Below are 21519 nucleotides of genomic sequence, written 5' to 3' on the forward strand. Positions count from 1 at the left end.
ATTTACATGGCAATGTCGTTGGATACCAGAGGTTTCCTCAGAGGCTGTTCACTACTGCAGTTTTTTTCCCCCCCACAAGGGAAGAGGGACACTGTAGTCGCCATGTGTGTGAACGTCACTGCGGCGCTGCTGTTTGATTGGCCATAGCAAAGTTCTGCTGTAGGACCATCAGAGAACTGCGTAGCTATGGAGGAGAAAAAGAACTCACTTAGCAAATGCAACACCTCATTTGTCATTTGAAACAATCTCTTTTTAAAAAAGTGTTACAAGACAGCTACGCATTTACATGATGAACTCAAAGCAGCTGTATATCTCTGCTTTCACTGAAGGAGAGTAAGTGCAAGTTCTGTACTCTTTCAGCCTTTTTTAAAACTAGTTCAAAATACATTACATTCATATCTCTTCCAGCTAATAATGTTTATGGACAAACCTCACTCATTTCTAAGTCAGTGTGCAGTTGACTTTACATTAATTTTTAAAATTAATTTCCTGTTCTCAAAAAATCCTAGTCTAGTTGCTCATTTCTAGTTCCTTCTCAGGGTTTAAATGCTCTATTCAGAAATCCTTTCCACCTGCATTGAAGCAAAAAGTGTGCAAAATGCCCCCTCTCTAGAGTCAGTGTTTGGTTTGTTTGTTCTGGGCTACTATAGAAACATGGTGGTGCAACATGGCAGCCTCAGTGGAAGGAGACCCGCTCCCTATGTAGATATTAAGGGCTCGTTTTAAGGTAATGAAAGCACAACAATTCGTATTCTTATTACACACTGCACCTTTAAAAACCTAAAAAAAAAAGACTCATTGTACATTTATCAGCTAACCTTTGAAAATGTCATTGGCGCACCAATTAAATTCAACTGTATCCTTTAACTTTAACAAGTTTGCCCAAATTGCAGTCAAATTTTAGATGTAACTAACAATTACAACTACTCAGATGTGTAACTGTGAAACCAACATACTAAAAGATAATCTCTACTCAGACTTGAGGTCTGTCGTGCATTGTGTCTCACCTGTTCTAAAAGACTGATGGAGTCCTGCAGTACATTTTTTAGCAGGTGCATCTCCTCTCTGGTCCTACAGCCTGGCCCCGGTCTGGTACCATAATCAGGCATCACACTGTCAAATAGAAGGAAATTATTCTCATGTGGAAAATATGATTTTGATGTTTGCTGCAAAAAAAGAGAAAAAGGCAGACAAAGTTATGGAAATATAATAAGAGTGGAGTGGCGCTGATTACACTTGCATAACCACATTTACTCAGGCAGTTTCAACGCTGTGAGTCATAAATACAAGAGCTCTCTTGTATGTGGGCTGCTTAAACGTTACAGACCATGAGGTGGTAGAAGACTAGCCCTTCCCCCTATCCACCCAAACCAAGACTTCTGCTTCCTGAGTGATCATGGCAACTGCTAATATAGTTGTTGTCTGTGACAGAGGATTTAAAAAAAAAAAAAAAAAGGAAAATGTTAAGAAATATGCATGTTGAAGAGCAGCAGCTGCAGAGAGTTACTCAACCTGGCTTCACTCCTCTCTCTCAGTCGATGCTTTGTGCTCAAGTACATGCGGTGGGCGACGTCCTCCATGGCCCACAACTTGAAAAACAGGCCCATATTCATCAACGTCAGAATCAGCAAACTGAAAATAGACAAAGTATTGAGTTGAGTGAAATCCAGAAATCAGTAAACATAGCTTTATTTCCTACCAACACATTTCAAATACATGCAGGACCTGCAACTAATATGCACAGATACATAATACACACCACATTGTTTAACACATGTTTGCAGGCTGTTAACTTACATCAAACTCATCCCAGCCACGATTGTAGTGATGTTCCATCTATATGGGCCATTCATTTCTGTGGGGCCTGAAATACCAAACGGTCAATTTGAATAGAAGACTGAACAATGTAAAATACATGGTTTTCTAAGATAAGGCTGTTAAAAAGACTAGCATGCAGTCGAACATCTTATACTTATTTGCAACATTTACTGCTTTATGATATTACCAACAATGACGTGTAGCACTTTGCAACAGCAAAAGAGATATAAATGTGGCTATTTTCAACATGTCATGGGTGTAACCCAAAGAGTCTGTAACATATTCTTCCACCGGTGATCTCAACATTTTTCAACATTAACAGTAGCAGCACCACAAACCTTCACATTCAATTTTTTTTCTGTGCTTTGCATTTGTTACAGTTGCCACAATGGCAGCAAGAAACTCTCCAAGTAACTGGACGTTCACTGCACCAGCCTTCATTTAAAAACACACTGATACATTTTGGAAGCACTTACTGGCTCCTAGGTTCATACTTCACGAGAGGAGTTTTGTTTTAAAGTGTAAAATGTTTACTAAATACATAAAACTATCAGAATGATTTACATTTGAATGATTTATTAGGAATTGAAGTGTGCAGTCAAGCAAGCTTAAATCATTATTTATAATGTACCTATGCTGCTGGCTCTTTGCTGTTCAGGGTCTTGACTGTACTGCTTGTTGGGCTTCATGTGCTCCGACAGCGTACGGCTGTAAGCCCGCCTTCTCCTCCGCAGCCCGCTAATCTTCCCTGAGTCTCCCCCTCCTTGGTTCATCTCTGCTTCCTCCTCCAGCAGCTCTGCTTCTGTACCATAAAGTCACAAGTGCCCAAACATTCAAACACAAATATGGGACAGGGACAGGAAAATGCATTATATGTATTTAGACACCATCTTCTTAATGGTTCAATTCAAAAAAGAAAAAAGAAAAAAAAAAAAAAGGACCCCTCTGAAAATGTACATAATTGAACAGAGTTTTCCTGCATCAGCTCAGAGTACTGTGCACTTAAAATGTCTGATAGAGCCATACATCCCATTATATTCCCCTTCCCCTTCCTTTAAAAAGCTGTTCTAATATGATTCACCGCTGCAGAAGCTAATGTGTGTTGGAGGAAACTGTTCATATCAGATTAGAGATAAAATAAACCATGAGCTGAGGAAAGAAGACAGGGAAGTGCTCTTGTCTTCCCTCCACAGAGTGAGGATGAGGCTTTCTACTCACCCAGATGTCGGAAATTATCTTCAATGCCGCTCCAGGAGTTTTTAGTGATAAAAGATTTGACCAGGCCCCATGGCTGCTTCTTGTACTTCACATCAGTATAGACCCTAGCAGCACAATAGACATTTTAAATGGCAGTCACATAAAAACAAAAAAGGTAAGTTGATATAAAAAAATGCCAAAAGTAAAATATTGTGTCACCTTAGTCGACACTTCCGCTTCGAGATGCTTATGATGTAGTACCGATTTTGAATGTAAAAGTAATCGTGATAAGGAACATCGTGAGTGTACACCTCTGAATCCAGGAGGTAATACTGACCATCCCTCGATTCTTTGTACAATGTCTGAATGAGAAATAGAGTAATAAAAAGTGAGCAGCAAAGCCATAATTCACACTAAAACATTTGGATTCATCCATTCAAGCATTGCACACACCATTCAACAGTGATGGAAACACACCTGGTACTCTGTAGCGGCAGAGAATTTGCCAATCAAAGGGTTATTGATGGTTACTGTGTAGTTCAGACTCCTCTTCATGTTTCCAGAAGCGTCTTTTTGCCAAGCGGTAGAGCTGGCGTCTGATAACACAAAAGGACAACATTAAATATCGCACATGGACGCTTTTGTAAGCTGGAGGATAGATATATTTTGGGAACAGCTGAGAGTGAAGAACAACACAGGAGCTTACTTATTATCTTTCTGATGTTTTGGAACCTGCGGACGAAGCTGGAGTCAGTGAAGAGCAAATCAAACATTTTGTTGGCACTGACGTGGAAGACTCTGTTTAGATAAAGGCGTCCCTGCACCTGGGGCAGACCCACTCGCTCCTCCACTGATGATGAAAGCAAAAAATGTAATCACAAAATTAATAAAAAAACAAAACACACACTTATACTTGAACACCTGGGTTGTTTCCTCTTACCGTCCTCATTGCTCTCTGAACCGCTCTGCTCAGACAAGCCATTCTCGTTAGCGTTGAGGTCAAGCGAAAGAGAGGAGCGCTTGGACACCCTATCTAGGGCGAGGCGATCTAGCGAGGGGGAAGGACTGCAGCTTTGAGACAGGGTATTGCGTGAGTCATCCTGGTGGAAGACAACATTAAAAAAAAAAAAATGTGTTAAAAAGATATATAAAAGGCAATTTAACATTTCCCAGATCACATAGCATGAGAATAATTAATACTATTTCCAATACCGCGTTAGGTGAGTTCTGTGACCCCACAGGGCTGGGAAAATCCTCCCTTTGAGGTGTGCAGGCTTCTAGGGATCCCTGCTCCATGCCAGGAAGGCGTAGAGAAGGGGGTCGCTCCAGCCGGCCCAGGCCGTCATCACCACCAGGCCTCATGGTCAGGCTGCAGACAAACAGATGGTATAATATTAAATGTACATGATAATTGTGTGCAAGGTTGGGTGTGCATGTGGGAGTGCACGTACCTGGTCTGTGTGCTTGATTCTGTTGCTACCTGTAAGCTCTCCATCTCTTCATGGCTCAGGCCCAGTTCATTCCCATAATGCTGTTTAACCATCTGCCACAACTCCAAACTGGTCAGAGGCTGAAGATGGAAAAAAAAACAAAGGAGGAAAGGAAAAAGCAGTCATGGAAATGTGCACCTGTAGAGATCTCTTCCTCTTGCCCAATATGGACTCTGATATGGCTGATAGAAACCATAATGTGAAGACAAAACATAAAAGAAAATGGCAGCGGAGCCATAACAATTAATGATTAATTAATTTGTTGATCATCGGAAAACTAATCACCAACTATTCTGATAATCAGTAGTTTTGATTCATTTCTTAAGAAAAAAAATTCCAGCTCCTTTAACAAGAATATTTTATGATTTCTTTAGTCCTCTGAGACATTAAACTAAACATCTTTGGGTTTTGGACTAACCCTAACCCAGGACAAAATAAGACATTATAGGTTGCCTCTTGGCTTTGGGTAACAGTGATCAACATTTTTAACCAAAATAAAATAACCTGCCTTAGATAACAGGTTATTTTTAGCTGCTGCAGGTAACCTGGAAACATGAAGCCTTGACACAGCATAATTTACAGTCTCATCTTCACAGGTGATCAGCACAGACTGCAAACCTTATTGTCTCTCTGTAACGCTCAGATACTCATCTTACATTTTTGTGTTAACCCTTGACTGTCTTGAGATGTCAGAAGAAGACAAATTAGACCTCGAGACGAAAAATGATTTGTTCAGAGGAAATAATCAAAACAGTCTTTTTTTTTTACTGAAACTAAATTACAGACACTACATAGGCTATGCTGTTCCAAATCGAGAGAAGTGATCAATACAAACGGTCTTATTATTAAAGGCCTGTTCATTCCGACGGGAAATTAATGTTGTTTCACCATATGGCGTCGCTTCCCGTCCCGGTGTTACTACCTCGTTGAATGTAAAACGTAAAACCGACAGAAAGTTTAAAATCCGTTTACAAACGCTTTACTTACTCATCAGTGTACATTTCCCCGCAGCTGTGAGCCTCACCAGGCAGTCTGACACTGATCTGTAACCTGGGCGCACTCAGGAAGTCCTGGATTTGAGCGAGTGAGTTGAAGCACCGCCCAGATTCACACCGAGATAAAAGGTAAATAAAGGCTCCTTACACCTGTTGAAATGTCCGGATCAACTACTAACGACACACGGAGGGGCTGATCTGTTTTGGTTTCGGTCCTCTACACAGTTTCAGCCCAGAAAGACACAAGCACGGAGTTAAGTGCTTTCGTTCATAGGAAGATCGTCAATGTAAATCAGCCCTTGTGGCCACACCTGGAGAGGTCAATGAACTTTTTGACGGTGATGTTTTTAATATAAAGGTGTTTGTGCTTCAGATCCCAGAAGACCCGTACCCTCCCTATGGGCAGGTTACTATAGCGCCTACAGTAATAGTTACAGTGTGGCAGCTATAGAGATCAAATTAAGACTTTAAAACCTCCACTCATTAATCATTATGATCATTAATCACTCTGCTTAGTTTACAGAAAGATTTAGAGACATTTACTGAGTGGTTTATCCTCTTAATCAAAAGGTCACGTGTACATATAGTCTTGTCTATGCAAGCATTTTCCTTTATAATTACTATCCACTATTAATTAACATAATCTATTATTAATGTGCCCATAATGAGTGGTCTATTTGCTCTTACAGTCCAAACACTCCCCAAATAATTGGCTGCTTATTCTAGTGCTTTTCCCTCCAGGGGTGGAAGAAGTATTCAGATATTTTACTTATATAAAATGGAGATACTTAATTAATATAACATGACTATCATTGAAGTGAAGCTTGCCTTAATTATTTGGAATAGTAGTTTAAAGGTTTCTTGTTGGGTTATGCTGCCAAGAAATGCAGCATAACGTGAATGTAAATGTAACAGGAAACTCCACAGGCTACCTTTAATATGTAACAATGCATCATATTTAATGTGAGGTGTAACTAAAATTGTAATCTGCAGAGTAAGCAATAACTATATCTGTCAAATACATGTATTTCCCAGTGAAATGTAACGGAATACACGTATTACGTTGCATACATAGCCATGTGAAGTACAAGTACCTCAACTTTTGCTTCCAGTTCCTACTCTTCAGCTAATTTCAGCACCCACATAATTCACCTACAGACACTTCAAACCCATTAGGCTCTCCAACTTCAACTCGACTTATAACATCTCATACATACAGTCGACATAAAGACATTTTTACCTGTTTACAGTGGTTGCACATTTCAATTGTCAATAAAAGCAAATTGGGTGAACATAATTACAAGCTGCTGGGTTTATCTATAACTATATCCCTGTGTACAAATTATTCCTATATAATGAACACAGTACCTCAGTATGTGGAACTATAAACAACCCTGCTCTTGTGTGTAGATCTTTACCCTACATGCAATAGCAGCACAGCACTGATAACCTCAAAAGGAGACAGTCTGTGGCCGGGGCAGTGTGATTTGTACTCTGGACCGATTAGATAAGTGACGTGAAACAGGGTAAAGTCACAGACCTGCTCATGCTTGGGGAGGATTTTTGTCACAGCAGTCAAGTTATTGGACAACAGCAAAGTCTGCGTTTTCTTTGACTCATATCATAAGATTAGTGCTGCGAGGAATGTAATGTAAAAAGACAGTAAGGCTTGTGGGCAAGGTTAAACCAGAGGAGAACAAGGGCCTTTACCTTGTCCAGGAGTGTGTTTTGCCACATGCGGAAAACACCCTGATAGCTCTTCTCTCTTGCCGAGAAGGAGGTGAAGAAGAACTGTGGGCGAAGACATGAAGACAATTTAACGATCATTAAATTTTGTTTATCAGGGGCAAAACATGTTGTGAGAGGCTTTTCTCCTCTGATGGCGATCACACAATAAACTGCACCTTCTCTGCGCTCGTGCAGATCTGAATGGCGTTGGGAATCAGCCGAGCCGTTTTCTCTCTGGTCATACTTGTGATGTCTTTAAGAGTCAGTGTAATCTATAAAAACAGTAAAAGGTTACATTAGTTAATACATGAAAGATTACCAAGATAGATATGACACACACGGTTAGATACAACAAATCCATATTAATTACTTTTAGCAACTCCCAGAGAAGAGGTGTGAACTGAGGCTGGAGACATGACTGTGATCAACTGAGGCTGCTTCAAGTGTAGCAATTAGTGCAGTTGTTTTTCCAAGAGTATGTTGAGTGTCTTTCTATGTAATTGTTGCACATGATTGCAAATTGTTACATCAAGAGATTTTTGTGGTTTGCTTTTGAGGGACTGACACAAACAAGGTATATAATCTGCATTGAAAACATTGACGCATAATTATTTATCAGCATAATTATGATCAGATGTGTCCTCCCTTTTGTCTTATTACCTTCGTACCCCGAAACACATAACTGTAGAAACACAGCCAGTTCTCGGAGAGGTAGAGGCGTCCCTGAAGAATGATGTCTCGCTGGAGGGCACAAGGGTAGTCTGAGGAAAAATAAATGAGGCAAATCATCCATAGAAATGAATGTGCCTGAGGTTTTCTTTGACACCCTATATATAAAATAGGTCACTGTAGTAAGATATGGTGATCGCTATAGTGAGATTATCTTCAAAAAGATCCATCATTACAAACTGATGATGTTTAATTGTATAATGTTCATTTTAAACTCTAGTTGAGATATTTTAGTTTTCAAAAAGAGCTTGTGTCAAGCTGAGTTACAGAGCGGTCTGTATAAAATGAAGCACATTTGATGCAACAATTCAGCTTTAAAACACACAACAAACAGTCTTAGATTTCCTTTCATCATTTTTCCATGTACTTTAGTATGTTTGCTATACTTAAGCTTCAACCAACAAGACACAGAATATAAATGTGATCTTGTCATGCTCTGTTTCTGCTGACGTCATTGAAAATTCCTCCCTGACCACAAATGCATCAAACTGTTGAGTAAATGATTTTTCTTTCTCTTTGCACATTTTGTTATTTCCTTATAACTGGTGACTTTACTTAATGTTTTACAAAGTTTCTAACTAGGATTAAACAAGCAGGTGTAAAATGTGATGTGATTTCCACCCTGGCATGCACAAAATTCGGTATAAGACATGAAATATTTGTATGTTTATGCCTTAAAAGATGTGAAATTGAAATAATGAATATCAGCATTTTAAATAATAATAAAAAAATCTCTTGATTAGGAGGCAACACTATCATGTGACAGCTTTGTAACTCACCTAGTATCAGTCTCTCTGACTCAGGCAGCTCTTTGAACAACTTCTTAAACTCTTCACATTTCTGTTTGTAGGTAGTCACAGCATGCTGCGGTGAAGCAAGACACGGCCCCTGAGGATCAGAGCTCTGATGGACGAGATGACAACATTATTTATATTGAGACATTAGTGAAGCAATTGTCTGCTTACTTATTCTTCTGCCTTTGTGCAAGAAACAGGAGCGGTATGACAAGCAAATGTTTGAGCAGAGGTTAAAACAGGCAGACAGACTGTGGGAGACAGCTACTGCAGTAGTACTGAGCGGATGATAAACACCTTTATTAGCCTTTGGGGTTTTGCATCAGAGAGGCATCAGCAATCCCACTTACATCAGGTGAAACACAGTGTGAATCTGAACCACTAGAGGGCAGTCATTTTCAAAAGTTTATTAAAATTACACAATTAGAGTGAATTGTATGTCCAAATGTTTCATTTCTGTCAGCAGAATCCCTCTATTCTCTTTTGTGAGAGTCTTTAAGTTTACCTCATCATCATCATCATCATTATCATCAACAGCAGAGCTCAACCTGCCATCTGCCAAGGATGCGGTTTCATCTATAATATCATCATTGCCCACTCCTGACCGGTTGGATGCCTGGTCCATCTCTTCTGCGGCACTGCTTATTTTTTTTGAGAGAGAGAGACAGAGAGAGAGAGAGAGAGAGAGAGAGAGAGAGAGAGAGAGAGAGAGACTTTTTTTTTTAGCTTCCACAAAGATTTGACACGTTCACCTCAAAAGTATATAAAATATTGACAGTTGTGGCTCCTTTAAGAGTTAAAGCTTGAGGACTCTGAACCTCAGCGGTGAATGTCATCAAACAGGGATATCCAGCAGCGCCACAGGGCAAGTCATGATCATTGCAACAGAACTGGTTTGACTGGGAGTGCTGTGCTTAATTAAGTGTAGTCACGACAATGAACAGCACCTTTAATGCACATGACAATCTTTCTAGAACAGAAAAGGTTTCGTTAAAATAACTTTAACATCAATTAAATCATTGATAGAAATACAATTATTATGCGCAGAATTAAAGTGACCACACGCCGCCATACATATTTCTCTTTCTGTGCCCTGTTGGATTTTGATCGATAGGAACTATCCATCGACAAATATGTCAAGTCAAACAACACCCAAGATGATAAAGGTCCCTATCATATCAGAAGGCCAAAGATCTGTTGTCAAGCTTGAGCATAAAAATACTTTTACGCACGGTGCCAAAAGCGCATAGAGGTGCTGAATCTTTAGTAATCTCTACATGCGGGATATCTGTGATAAAAACCTTCGCTGTCAGTCACCTACCTGACACGGAGTAGACCCAGGATTCTTGCTTCTCTCTATGCCACCCAGATGAAAATCGTCAATAAAATGCTGTTTGTCCGCGCAGCTCTTAAGTATTCAAACAGCTCCGTTCATGAGTGGAATGTGTTCGCCTTGTTGTCATCAGGACGGGAGAAAATACCTTTAGGGATTTGTCATCTCATTGGTGACGCTCATTGGTCTTATAACTTATTAGATAAAGGCTCCAAAATGACTTCTACCTTGCAACTCGTCCTCTGGAGGAGTTGAGTCTACTAATAACCACGTGTTTGCATTCCAAGTATTAAGGTGTGCAGAAAGATGGAGCAGTGTGATGTTTGTCTTTTTTTTTCAAAAAAATTCAAATCTATTTAAAGACACTACACTTAATTACAACTTTTAGTAACTGCAAACACTAAAATGAGTTGTGCCCTTTTAAAATATATAAATAAATACAAATAGTAATTAAAGTAATCAAGGAAGTCAATAAACATATGCTCTATATGGGCAGCTTGCCTGAAGTATGAGTGATATGTAGAGAGACCAGTTCAGCCACACTGGCAGTATCATTCCAAACAATGAGGTCAAACAGGCGGACACACTTTATTATTTTTTTGCCCCCACATTTCAATTCTTTGGGAGTAACATGATGAAAGTATTTGACAGCTCAGAGCCGGACTCTTACACATTCACACAGCAAAGTACACAACACTGCACAGCATGAAACACAACCATAAAAACAAAAAGAAAGAGCAACAAAGCCTTCACGTCAAAATGCTGGCAATAAATAGACTGATCTTATTAAATTTATATTCAATACTCTTCTGTACAGATGGTCTTTGAATTACAATACAACAATCCTCTTCAGGAAGAGCAACACGACTACAGACAGAAATCATGTAAACAGAGAAAGGAAGAAACAAAGAGATCCCTCTTTCACACACACATTAACACACACACATTTACACACACACACACAATCAATGACCATGCAGAGGATCCAGAGTCTGCCTTTATGAGGCAACAAATTATAATGAATACAGTACATCTTTCTCTTTTCCCTCCACATGAAATTGCACTCACACAGTCACTCACAAAAGGAGTACAGGGGAGCAACACAGGTTTTGGGAATATGAGGAGGTGGAATGTGATTCTGCAGTGGAGGGGTCAGAGATGAAAACTGGAAAGGTGTGAGAAGTGATGGAGCCTATTCCTCCAATGTACGGAAGGCGTTCTGCATGTCCTCCACCAGCTGCGCGTATTCAGCCTTGATTTTAGCCTCGCCGTCCTTCACCGGGTCCTGTGCCAACACAGAAATAGTCTTACAACGCGAGTAGACTTACAAAAAAAACAAAACACCTGAACAGACTCTGCAGGGTTTGTAGTGAGTTAACATAGATGATGGATGGACTTCAGTGCATTAGGTATTGTTCAAGCACTGTGGGAATATTCTCATTTATTGAAAAGTGTACACAATTAACTTTACATTCCTCTATTGTGTCTCAATGTTAAATGCACTGCACTTATTATTTAGAGTTGCAATGATTGGGTTAGTTGATAGGCAAGCGTTCCAAATGTAGTTATTTGTTGGTTTCTTTAGTCTTTTCTCATAATAAAGTGGGTATCTTTTGGTTGTGTATTGCTGGTTAGGACTAAACAAGATATTTGGGCTCACATTATTAAGATGGAAAAATGCATCACTGCTTTTGGTCTTGTCAGGAGCTTTGTTCACATCAACAAAAATATAAAATAAACCTTTGTTATATAAAAATCTACCTGACAAACACTTTATTAAAACAAAGGGCAGGCAGAGGAGACACAGTACCTGCATGCACAAAGACCTCACACACATACCTTGAATTTCATGGAGCTGAGCCTGTAGAGGACATCTCCCATGTGCTCCTTGATCATGGCCCAGGTGATCTTGTTGTCGCTCTGAGCTGTGGTCTCCACCGCATGCCGTGCCATGTCGTAGAAAGCAATCGTGTTGGAGAGGATGCCCACTGTCTTATAGAATGGACAGAACCTGCAGAGAAAAGCCAAAAAAACATCATCAGATTTTCAGCCCATTAAGCCTTTCAGAAATAATCAAATTCACAATAACAGAAATGTTTTTTTCCATAATGTCCAACTTGAAGTGTGTATGTAGCTGAATGTTACCTGTCATAAGGAGTGTAGCCGTTCTGCTGCAGGAAGTCGTCTTTGATCAGTTTGGCCACTTCCAGAGTGATTTTATCTGTTTCTGCCAGCGATGCCTGTTAAAAGTGATAATTGGGTCAGAAGCTGTGTGAGAATATTATTTAATTATTAATGCAAAAGAAGAAGTGACAGAACATCAATCAAGTGTTTGAACAAACTGATAAAGAACATGTGATATTTTTTATTCAATGTGTTTCTAACTTTGAAACCACTTAAAAAGGAAAACAAGTGGAAAAATCAGATTAGACTTGATCTAAAGATCAAACGGGTGCTGCCAACTTTATACTAAGTTACCTTTCCGACCAGCTGCACAATCTCAGCCAGATCCTCCTCCTCCTGCAGGATCTCCTTGGCTTTGGTGCGCAGTGGCACAAACTCAGGGAAGTGCTTGTCATAATATTCATCAAGTGCACGAGTGTACTTGCTGTAGCTGATGAGCCAGTTCACTGAGGGGAAGTGTTTCCTCTGAGCCAGTTTCTTATCCAGACCCCAGAACACCTGAGAGAAGACGTAACAGACTTGAAAAAAAATGAAGAACCGAGCAGCCTTCATCAAACACTGATGATTGGATATGACTTACCTGAACAATACCAAGTGTGGCTGAAGTAACAGGGTCAGAGAAGTCACCACCAGGAGGTGATACACTGAAGAAACAAAACATATTTTAACATTTTACTTAAACCTGAAGAATTTTCCGTTGCAGTCATTAAAAGATGAAAAGTGCAAGGTCTCCCTCTAGTGATAAAAAGCTGTACTCACGCTCCTACAATGCTGACGCTGCCCTCCCTCTCAGGGTTACCCAGACACTTCACCCTTCCAGCTCGCTCATAGAAGGAGGCGAGACGGGCGCCCAGGTAGGCGGGATAACCGCTGTCTGTAAACACACACAGGAAATCCATTTTATGTGGTTGACTTGGTGAAGTGTTCAATGATCACTGCACTGCACCATCATATTGGCTTTTTCTTTCAAAACAAAGAAACTGGTTCCAGTTCGAGGGGAATTTAAGCATTAAAAAAAACATTTCAGTATCAGTGGACCTATTGGATAAAGATGCCATATTAACCTCAGATCCTTTTAACATAATGTTTATTTCATTGTAACTTCATCCTGGTTGGTAGAGCTGACTGTATAAATGTGTATGGCAAGCCCTTTTAATCAGTAGAGTTGACTAGTAGCAATTTAGTTTTCACTAGCAGAAATGAAATATTGACATGTATAAATGTCATTTTGACTAGTTCAAATGTTAGAAATTTTAGATATCTGTAAAACAATTTTGACATGTTACAAAAATGTTACGAAACTGATGTACAGATATCTTCAATTTAATCATATGTATCAGAAATGTATTTTTTTCACATTTCTGATATCAAAAAAATATTTCAGATATATTATTCCAATTAGCACATATTCATTTTGGATGCATACATCATTAAGATCCCTTACAAAATGTCACAAAGAATAAGAGTACATTTTTACCACTTTTTTGGTTTAGTAATTTAATAAAAATAGAGGTTTGTCATTTGATATTTGGTTTTGTTAAATTCACCCCTACTTTCTTTCCTAAAGCAGATATACTGATCAATAAAAAAAAATCTGTTTTATATAGAAAAATCTCATTTCTTGTTTGGAAGTTTGATAGAGTCTCATGGGAGGAAACAGTTTGTGCTTCATTACCCAAATGCTAGAAATACAGAATTACTGAAGCTTCAATCTTTATTTAGCTCTTCTTATAATCTCCAGGAGACTCCAGACTTACCAGCAGGCATCTCAGCCAGACGGCCAGAAATCTCCCTGAGAGCCTCAGCCCAACGGGAGGTGGAGTCGGCCATCATGCTCACATGGTATCCCATGTCTCTGAAGTACTCAGACAGCGTGATTCCTGCCAAAGCAAACTTAGTTAGTATGCACTACTCATGTGAAGTTAATCTGCAAACAAACAATCACAAAAAGAGAGTGGACAAGTAATCTATTAAGTAAAACTGGTGATTGGTTTTAACATAATATAAACTACACTGTTCTGTGATTGGATAAATTATGTGATTACACAGTTTGTTTTAACATGTGTGTACGTGTGTCTGTGTGTGTGTATGTGTGTGTGTGTGTGTAAGATCAAAGAGTATTTCAGATACCTGTGTAGATGGAGGCTTCTCTGGCAGCTACAGGCATGTTAGAGGTGTTGGCCACCAGTGCTGTTCTCTTCATGATGCTCTCCGTCTTTCCATCCACCTCCATGGTCAGCTGTTGGCAAGACAACACTGTCAGTCACCCTGAACGCCATTCAAATTCACTCTAGTTGGGACATCCTGGCCGTTTCAGATGAGCTGGTAAGATTTCTGTGCGACTTGATCCAGACTGTGGTGTCATGAGATCAATGTCCCCTCATAGAGGAGGATATTCTGATTACCAATTGATGTTTTAAATACATACGGTTTTTATACAAAATAATCGTACAATTATGAGGGAATAAATGCTGTCATGCTTGTCACAATAAGTACTGTACAAAGAACATCAGCTTAACACTAATATTGGTGACAGATTAGTTCAATAGATTAAACCAATAATAACATTTCATCTCAAATGAGACTAATGTCACCACTATCACTACCCACCTCAGGGAAGTCTCGCAGTACTTCTGACATCTCATTACCACGCTCCCCACAGCCTACGTAGATGATGACGTCACTGTTGGAGTACTTGGACAGTGACTGGGAGATGACAGTCTTACCACAGCCAAAAGCTCCTGGGATGGCTGTGGTTCCTCCCTGCACACACCTACAGTGAAATAAACAAAGATTTAGGAGGAAGATCAATTAGCGCCTAATGGGGGGGGGGGGGGGGGCATTTTAAATGTGTCGAGGGAAAAGGTAAAAAGGAAGATTAGAGACTAACGGGAAAAGGGCGTCCAGCACTCTCTGTCCAGTCAGCAATGGGTGATTGGCGGGCAGCTTCTCTGTGACAGGCCGCACTTGTCTGACAGGCCACACTTGAACCATGGTGAACTTCTCCTTCACGCCCTCAAACTCCAGCTCCATCACTACATCCTGATATAGACACAGACACACAAACCATCAACACAAAGTAATATATAACAGTCGTAGCTGTAGGTGCTTCAAACTCACGTTGATGCTGTAGTTTCCGGGGGGAGCCACATAGGTGACAGTGCCTCTGTTTCTAGGAGGCAGCATGATCTTGTGTTTGATGAGAGAGTTCTCGAGCACCATGCCGTAGATGTCTCCTCCTGTGATGTGGCTGCCGACCTAACAGCAGCAGGAAAAAAGAAGAAGCTTACATATAATTCATGGAACACGCTAACAGTGGACTTGAAAGTCCGAATGCAAAATGCACACATACCCGCAGGCTCTTGCTGGGAGAAAATTCCCATGAGAGGTCTCGGTTAAGGGCGCCGATGTTTACACCTCTTGGGATGTAGATACTTTGTGTGATGTCGTTGATGTCCTTCAGGGGTCGCTGGATACCGTCAAAAATGGACCCCATGATTCCTGGGCCCAACTCCACAGAGAGAGGTTTCCCCGTTCGCAGCACAGGATCGCCGACAGACACACCGGCTGTGTTCAAGCTCAGGAAAACCCAACAAAAATGAACACATACTGCACTGTATGTAATGACTGATGTACAGTAGATGCAGGTAAACTTCTACTATTGTAAGGTAATGCACTAAAATGAGATTAGTGCAAGCATTATTTCTAGAATACAGTTCACTATTGTTGAAAACTGTTTTATTACTTTACACATAGTTGGCTTAAAAGGAAAGAACACCTGATAGCAGCCATAAAAAGGACAGACACAGCTGAACAATAAGGATACATGTCTCCTCGTAGACCTGGATGGTGGCCATGTCTCCCTCCAACCTGATAATTTCTCCCACCAGCTCACTGTGGCCGACACGAACCAGTTCATACATGGCTGCTCCCGCCATGGCCGTAGCCGTCACGACTAGAAAACAATTCAGGTAAACAATCAGTCAGAGGAGCAGCGGGGTAACAAGCCTGTTAGTACAGATTTATGTGTTTCTTCCCTAAAACCTACAAGTCCACTGCCACAAATATAGGAGTCAACAGAGAATCAGACATGCATGAACAGGCAGTGTAGCAGAAAACCTGTTTTTGTTTTGACTGCTATAAAATCTTCAAAAAATAATGTGCAACTTCATGAGCTTATCTTCCTCACTGGTTGGCTTGTTTTCATTTCTCACAAACATTCTCTTTCTCTTTTCTTATGAATGCAGTGTGCTTGAAAAGTGTAAAAAGATGACTTTATGCGAGTGTGTGGTGGCAACCTGGTCCGGAGACTCCATGAACGTATCCAAACTCGCTCTCTTTCTCCTGATCCCTGATCTTGGGCAGCTTGGATATGTCCATCTTCACAGGATTTATTCGTCAGACTGGAAGAAGAGGAGAGGGACAGAGTGAAGGAAACACTATCCTTCCTTTTCAACAGAAAACTCAAGGAAAGTTAACCAGAGGAGTACAGGAGAGACCTCCATTACCCCTTGCAGTATCCCAATTATTGAGGATTTTGTTAGCAGCTGCAGGTAAGAGTGTTTTAAATGCTGCTGTTACAGTGGATTTCATCCCAGACCACAAGGAGCTGATGTGGAAATAAGTAAGGTTTGTTTTTATATGTATATATTTTATGTCAAGGTCAAGTTGAGGTCTTCAAAAACCCAAATACACTAATTTATAATGATATGAATAAAAAAAAATCATAACACGTTAAATAGGAATAAGAAAATGTTTGATGGTTTCACTTGATAAATGACTTCAATTATTAATTTTCTGTCCCTGACTAATCAGCACTACATGAAACTAAGCCTGCATCCTAGTTTCAAACACATGTTTATGCAGGATAATCAGTGGGAAAATGGAGATGCACAATGCATCACTTCTTTCAGCTTTACACACTGACACCAGCTGTTCAATTTGCTTGATTTTTTCCCCCTTTGAGTAAAAAAAAAGAAAGAAACAAAATCAGATTTCATCACCTGCATCAGTCCTTTAATCTTTGGCACAGTATCAGACCACTTTCTGATTAATTTCCTCAGTGACAGACATTATTGTAAGAAGCACTGGTCCAAATATTTGCCCGTCATTGTGCTTGTACCCCAGACGTGGCACATCATATTGTAACCATGGAAACCTCCAGGAAAATACAGCAACATCACAGCTTACGACTCACGACAGAGCCGGAACAAGTCTGCCCCCCGCCATCCCACCCCCCTCCTCAGCTGCACTCACTTCAGGTCCAGCAGCACTGTATGACGCATCAGGCTAACATTAGTGGGGGGGGAATCCCACACAGCAGCATGCTCCTCCGTTTTCCCCTTCACACGTATGTATGTAAACACGGCATGAGAGTCACACTTATCTCTGATGGGTGTATGTTCTGATCAAATCTTTAATTTCTTCACCCTGAATTCTTATTATTCATATTTTTACATATCTGCTAAACACATAGCTAGACGCAGGAGCAACACAAACACAAGCTGTCATCAGTCGTGACGTAAGCCCATCCCCACAGAGAAATGCTGCAGATGCTGAGCACACATTTGAGAGCAGCTTCATCTGCAGTGTACTGTACCAGCCACAGATCACACACACTTACATACAGCACCCATCTGTGCTTATTCTCATGTCTCTAATATATAACATATCACACATGCACTACATCCATGCCCTTTTCTTGTCCTTCCCACTGATGTTGAGATCTTCCTGTTTACGCCAGGCTGCTTACATCCCATCTGTGCAGGAATAAAGGAGCTCCTCCAAGGGGCTGATGCAAGAACTGCAAGAACTACACCTCAAAAGGCTTCACTGTGTTCACCTCAGATATTATTCTTTTTTTTTTTTTTAAAGGTCAAAATCCAAATTACCTAACCATTGCGTTAAACTGGTAACCATGTTTGTGTTTTATCTCAAAGACAAACAGCAAATTTACATTCAGAGGTAGGCCTGAGCAGCTGAAGTATCAACATACCTGATGTTTTTAAAAGACCCTTAAAAGAGCAGTATACATAGAGAAGATAATGTCTATTGTTCTAATTATTCATGAATTCAAGATCACAGACAACTTTTCAGCCTCCTCTATTAATATTAACAACATATTCTACAAAACAAAAAAAAGCCCTTTCTGGCAGTAATATTACAAAACTTGTTAAAGGCTTCTTTAGAGTTTGTTTAAGGTAAATAATCCTGGCATGAACAATCTCTATTAAATATGTTTCAGATAAAATAGCTCCATACTAGGAAATAATAGACATGACATTAGATCATATGATCCTGGCACATGACTGGCCTAGGCTTTAAGGAAGTGGAAAAGTAGCATGGTGCAAAACTGGGAAGTACAATCTATGAGTGTATGTGTGGAAACACTGGAAACAACAATCCGCCACAGAAAATAGGCAAACTAAATATATTTCCCCCTCTGTACAATATCTAGCTAGTAGTGACCTTAGCTGTAATGTTAGCTAAATACTGTAATGCATAGTAAATCATAGTGGGGAAGATATTCTATTGTCAGCAAATTCAAAGTGAAAGAAGGAAAGCATATTTACAGAGCAAAGACAATACTGCACCTGAATGTTTGTAGTAATGTAGGGCTTTTTTTGTCTGTTAATATTTGAGCTAAGGGACGGCTATGGGGTTAACAACACTGAGAAAAAGCAAATACGTACTTAACCTCTTCAGAAAATCTGCTGCTCATTCAGATATGTAACATGTAAGTGAGATGACCATGCAAAACATCCAGACACACTCATGTTAATTACAAACTCCTTGAGAGCTAGTTGATAAGTTAGCTATGAACGTCGGCTTCTTTATGTTTTTTGTTTTTTTTATGGGGGGGGGGGGGGGGGTTACACAGAAACCAGCGTGAATAGGATAGATTTAGTACCTTGGTAGCTTATAAAACATGGTACATTTTCTTTAGGGCGCTCTGACAGCCATTAAATAAACAGATGTCAATGCAGTATATTTTGTTTCACAGCTTTCCTCGAAACCGCACCATAGCTAGCTAACATTAACTTAGCAAGGAGAGCCAGTAAACCATAAATAAACCTGTTTGTAATTCCCACTTTTATCCAGAAAGTAAAAGTAACGTTAGCTACAGCTCGGTTTGTTTTTCGGTATCATGAAAATGAGGGGAAAGACTGGTGTCTCGGCCTGGCAGAAAACTGCTGGCTCCAACGCTTTATTGCAAATCACTGAGCTATAAATTATGCCCACTGTTTGAAGCTCATGTCGGTTTATAATGTCGCTATTGCAAAGTAGAGTTAAAAACGCTATAATACGTACCGTCTGGTTGTGAAGTGGTGGTTTACTGTCTTGCCGAGAGAGAGAGAGAGAGACACGACGAGCGCTGCGATGCGTGACAGCAGACTGCAGATCAGCTGACTTCAGTCATTCGCTGCTGACTTGGTTTTACTGCTGGGCCGCTGCAACTGCCGCCATTTTGGATCCGCCCAGAGCCGGAACACCGCAAAGATGTTAAAGTGATGGTGCTCGATTACTGTAGATGGCAATTGGTCTGAAGCGACCAGGAGCTCTACAATATAGGGCTGCTTGTGGAGCTCTATGTAGTTCAAGAGGTTTAGATTTTAATGTCAAAGGCAGTGATGTAAAGTAACATATACTCAATAACTGTATTAAGTACAATTTTAGGTACTATAATAATAATAAGAAAAACCTTTCATACAAGACATCCAGCTCAAAGTGCTTTACAACAAAAAGAAAGTACATACACCAAGTGCTTCACATAAAAGCAGCATAGAGCAATGTTTTTTAAAAACAAGAACAGAAAAGAAAGAGGAAAGAAATGAAAACATTAAGGTAAAATAAGATATAAAAATTACAATGAAAATAGGACATAGTAAAAGTAGACAATACAAGATAAAATATTATTTTATTAATCCCACGATGGGGACATCTGCATTATTGCAGCAACAAAGTGGACAGTAAAAATAGCGGAGTGTCAATAAAAAAGAATAAAGAACTTTAAAATAAAGTAATTATAATAATGTACAAAAGCAATAAAAGCTTAATAATGGTAATAGTTATATTCCGTACAAGAGTAATTGCTGTTGAGTGATAATATACCTGAGTTTAATATTGTTATTGTTGTTTGATATGTTTATTTTGCAGTAAACATATTTTTTCTGATACAAAAGCTATTTGAGATATATTTTCATATTGTTTACATTCTGCATATGAAAGTGTACATGATCACACTAACAACATAATATACAGTATAATCATAAAATACATAAATATTGATTAAACTACCCAATAATATGTTAAAATCCTCAACCAGCTACAAAATGTAAAATGCTGCTTACATAATAATAATCCAGTTATTTTTAAGATTAGGATTAATGGTGTTGCAGGTCTCCCACACAGTATCATTGCTCAACGTGTAAATCACAGGTTATTCTTAGCTGGGGTGCTGATAACATCATTGTAAACCTACTACAGTCTTAAATTAAGACCAGGCAAGGTGAAAGACCTGTTAGATTAACTATTTTGGCTTGTGAGCCTAAACCTAGCAATAACTACTTTTGACCCCTTGTGTTCAAAGAGATGCCACCTTTAGTTTGTTTCACTTTAAACACTTGGGCTTCCTCAGCACTTACACTATGAGTTGACTATCTCTAGTGTGGTGAATATCTTTGCAGCAGCAACGTTTGAGCCAAAATGGAGTCACTAGCACATATTATTTTAATTATTAATTATTTACGCCATATTAGTTAAATGTGACCTAGAATGTTTTGTTTAAATTAAGAAATCTATTAATTATTATTCCCCTTTCAAAATGGTCTCTTAGTTATCTTTGTGAAGCTTGGTTTATGTTATGTGTTTTAATTTTGCTTTTATAACAGTGCATGAAAAAATATGCTCATGAAGTCATATACTTAAAATATTGTTTTGACAAATGGCAAAAACTGTTTCAAAAATCAAGTAGTTTTAAAATGCACGTATAACGATATGTATTTGTTTCCTGAGTTCAGACTCGCAGGCTAAGTTTCCTCTGTACAAATCTGTGATGGGTAAATTTTGATGCCAACATGGCATTAAATGGTAAGACTAATAAAGAGAATTAGGGCCACATGAGAAACAATTATTTGAGCTCTGAGCTATAATTCTGACTTTGTTCAAGCTGAAAACAGCATTAAGAGCATTCCCAGATAGCAAAGAGTCATTGAAACAATGTTAAATCAACATTGTTTCAATGACACTTT

At 39.4% G+C, this 21519-nt stretch overlaps 2 protein-coding genes across 2 annotated transcripts; both read right to left on the reverse strand.

Moving 5' to 3' along the window:
* Nucleotides 1–71: 71 nt before the first annotated feature.
* gramd1c (GRAM domain containing 1c) lies at nucleotides 72–5757 on the reverse strand. The gene is made up of 13 exons (XM_053342604.1): nucleotides 5493–5757; nucleotides 4467–4585; nucleotides 4228–4384; nucleotides 3956–4115; nucleotides 3722–3865; nucleotides 3493–3611; nucleotides 3235–3377; nucleotides 3037–3140; nucleotides 2450–2620; nucleotides 1798–1864; nucleotides 1513–1632; nucleotides 1008–1113; nucleotides 72–184 (listed from the first exon to the last, which is right to left on the reverse strand). Exons 2-13 carry the CDS (start codon nucleotides 4556–4558, stop codon nucleotides 116–118), a joined length of 1452 nt encoding a protein of 483 aa, XP_053198579.1. The 5' UTR covers nucleotides 4559–4585; nucleotides 5493–5757; the 3' UTR covers nucleotides 72–115.
* Nucleotides 5758–10659: 4902 nt separating this feature from the next.
* atp6v1ab (ATPase H+ transporting V1 subunit Ab) lies at nucleotides 10660–19666 on the reverse strand. The gene is made up of 15 exons (XM_053342473.1): nucleotides 19580–19666; nucleotides 16567–16671; nucleotides 16095–16223; nucleotides 15621–15835; nucleotides 15389–15526; nucleotides 15159–15310; nucleotides 14879–15041; nucleotides 14399–14507; nucleotides 14026–14148; nucleotides 13028–13142; nucleotides 12849–12912; nucleotides 12563–12766; nucleotides 12230–12324; nucleotides 11924–12095; nucleotides 10660–11369 (listed from the first exon to the last, which is right to left on the reverse strand). Exons 2-15 carry the CDS (start codon nucleotides 16646–16648, stop codon nucleotides 11277–11279), a joined length of 1854 nt encoding a protein of 617 aa, XP_053198448.1. The 5' UTR covers nucleotides 16649–16671; nucleotides 19580–19666; the 3' UTR covers nucleotides 10660–11276.
* Between the last annotated feature and the right edge of the window lie 1853 nt (nucleotides 19667–21519).

Source organism: Scomber japonicus, chromosome 21 (genome assembly GCF_027409825.1).
Source record: "Scomber japonicus isolate fScoJap1 chromosome 21, fScoJap1.pri, whole genome shotgun sequence".
In the NCBI taxonomy this organism is placed as follows: domain Eukaryota; kingdom Metazoa; phylum Chordata; class Actinopteri; order Scombriformes; family Scombridae; genus Scomber; species Scomber japonicus.

Bases quoted from the DNA above. Each gene is read 5' to 3' on its own strand.
- gramd1c (XM_053342604.1), bottom strand. From the start codon at position 4,558: ATGGTTAAACAGCATTATGGGAATGAACTGGGCCTGAGCCATGAAGAG. The intron at 4,385-4,466 runs GTACGTGCACTC...GTTTGTCTGCAG, and splicing joins GAATCAAGCACACAGACCAG to CCTGACCATGAGGCCTGGTG. The intron at 3,141-3,234 runs GTGACACAATAT...TTGTGCTGCTAG, and splicing joins AAGCGGAAGTGTCGACTAAG to GGTCTATACTGATGTGAAGT.
- atp6v1ab (XM_053342473.1), bottom strand. From the start codon at position 16,648: ATGGACATATCCAAGCTGCCCAAGATCAGGGATCAGGAGAAAGAGAGC. The intron at 15,527-15,620 runs GTATGTGTGCAT...TGCTGCTGTTAG, and splicing joins CTCCCAGCAAGAGCCTGCGG to GTCGGCAGCCACATCACAGG. The intron at 11,370-11,923 runs GTATGTGTGTGA...GTGTTGGCACAG, and splicing joins TCAGCTCCATGAAATTCAAG to GACCCGGTGAAGGACGGCGA.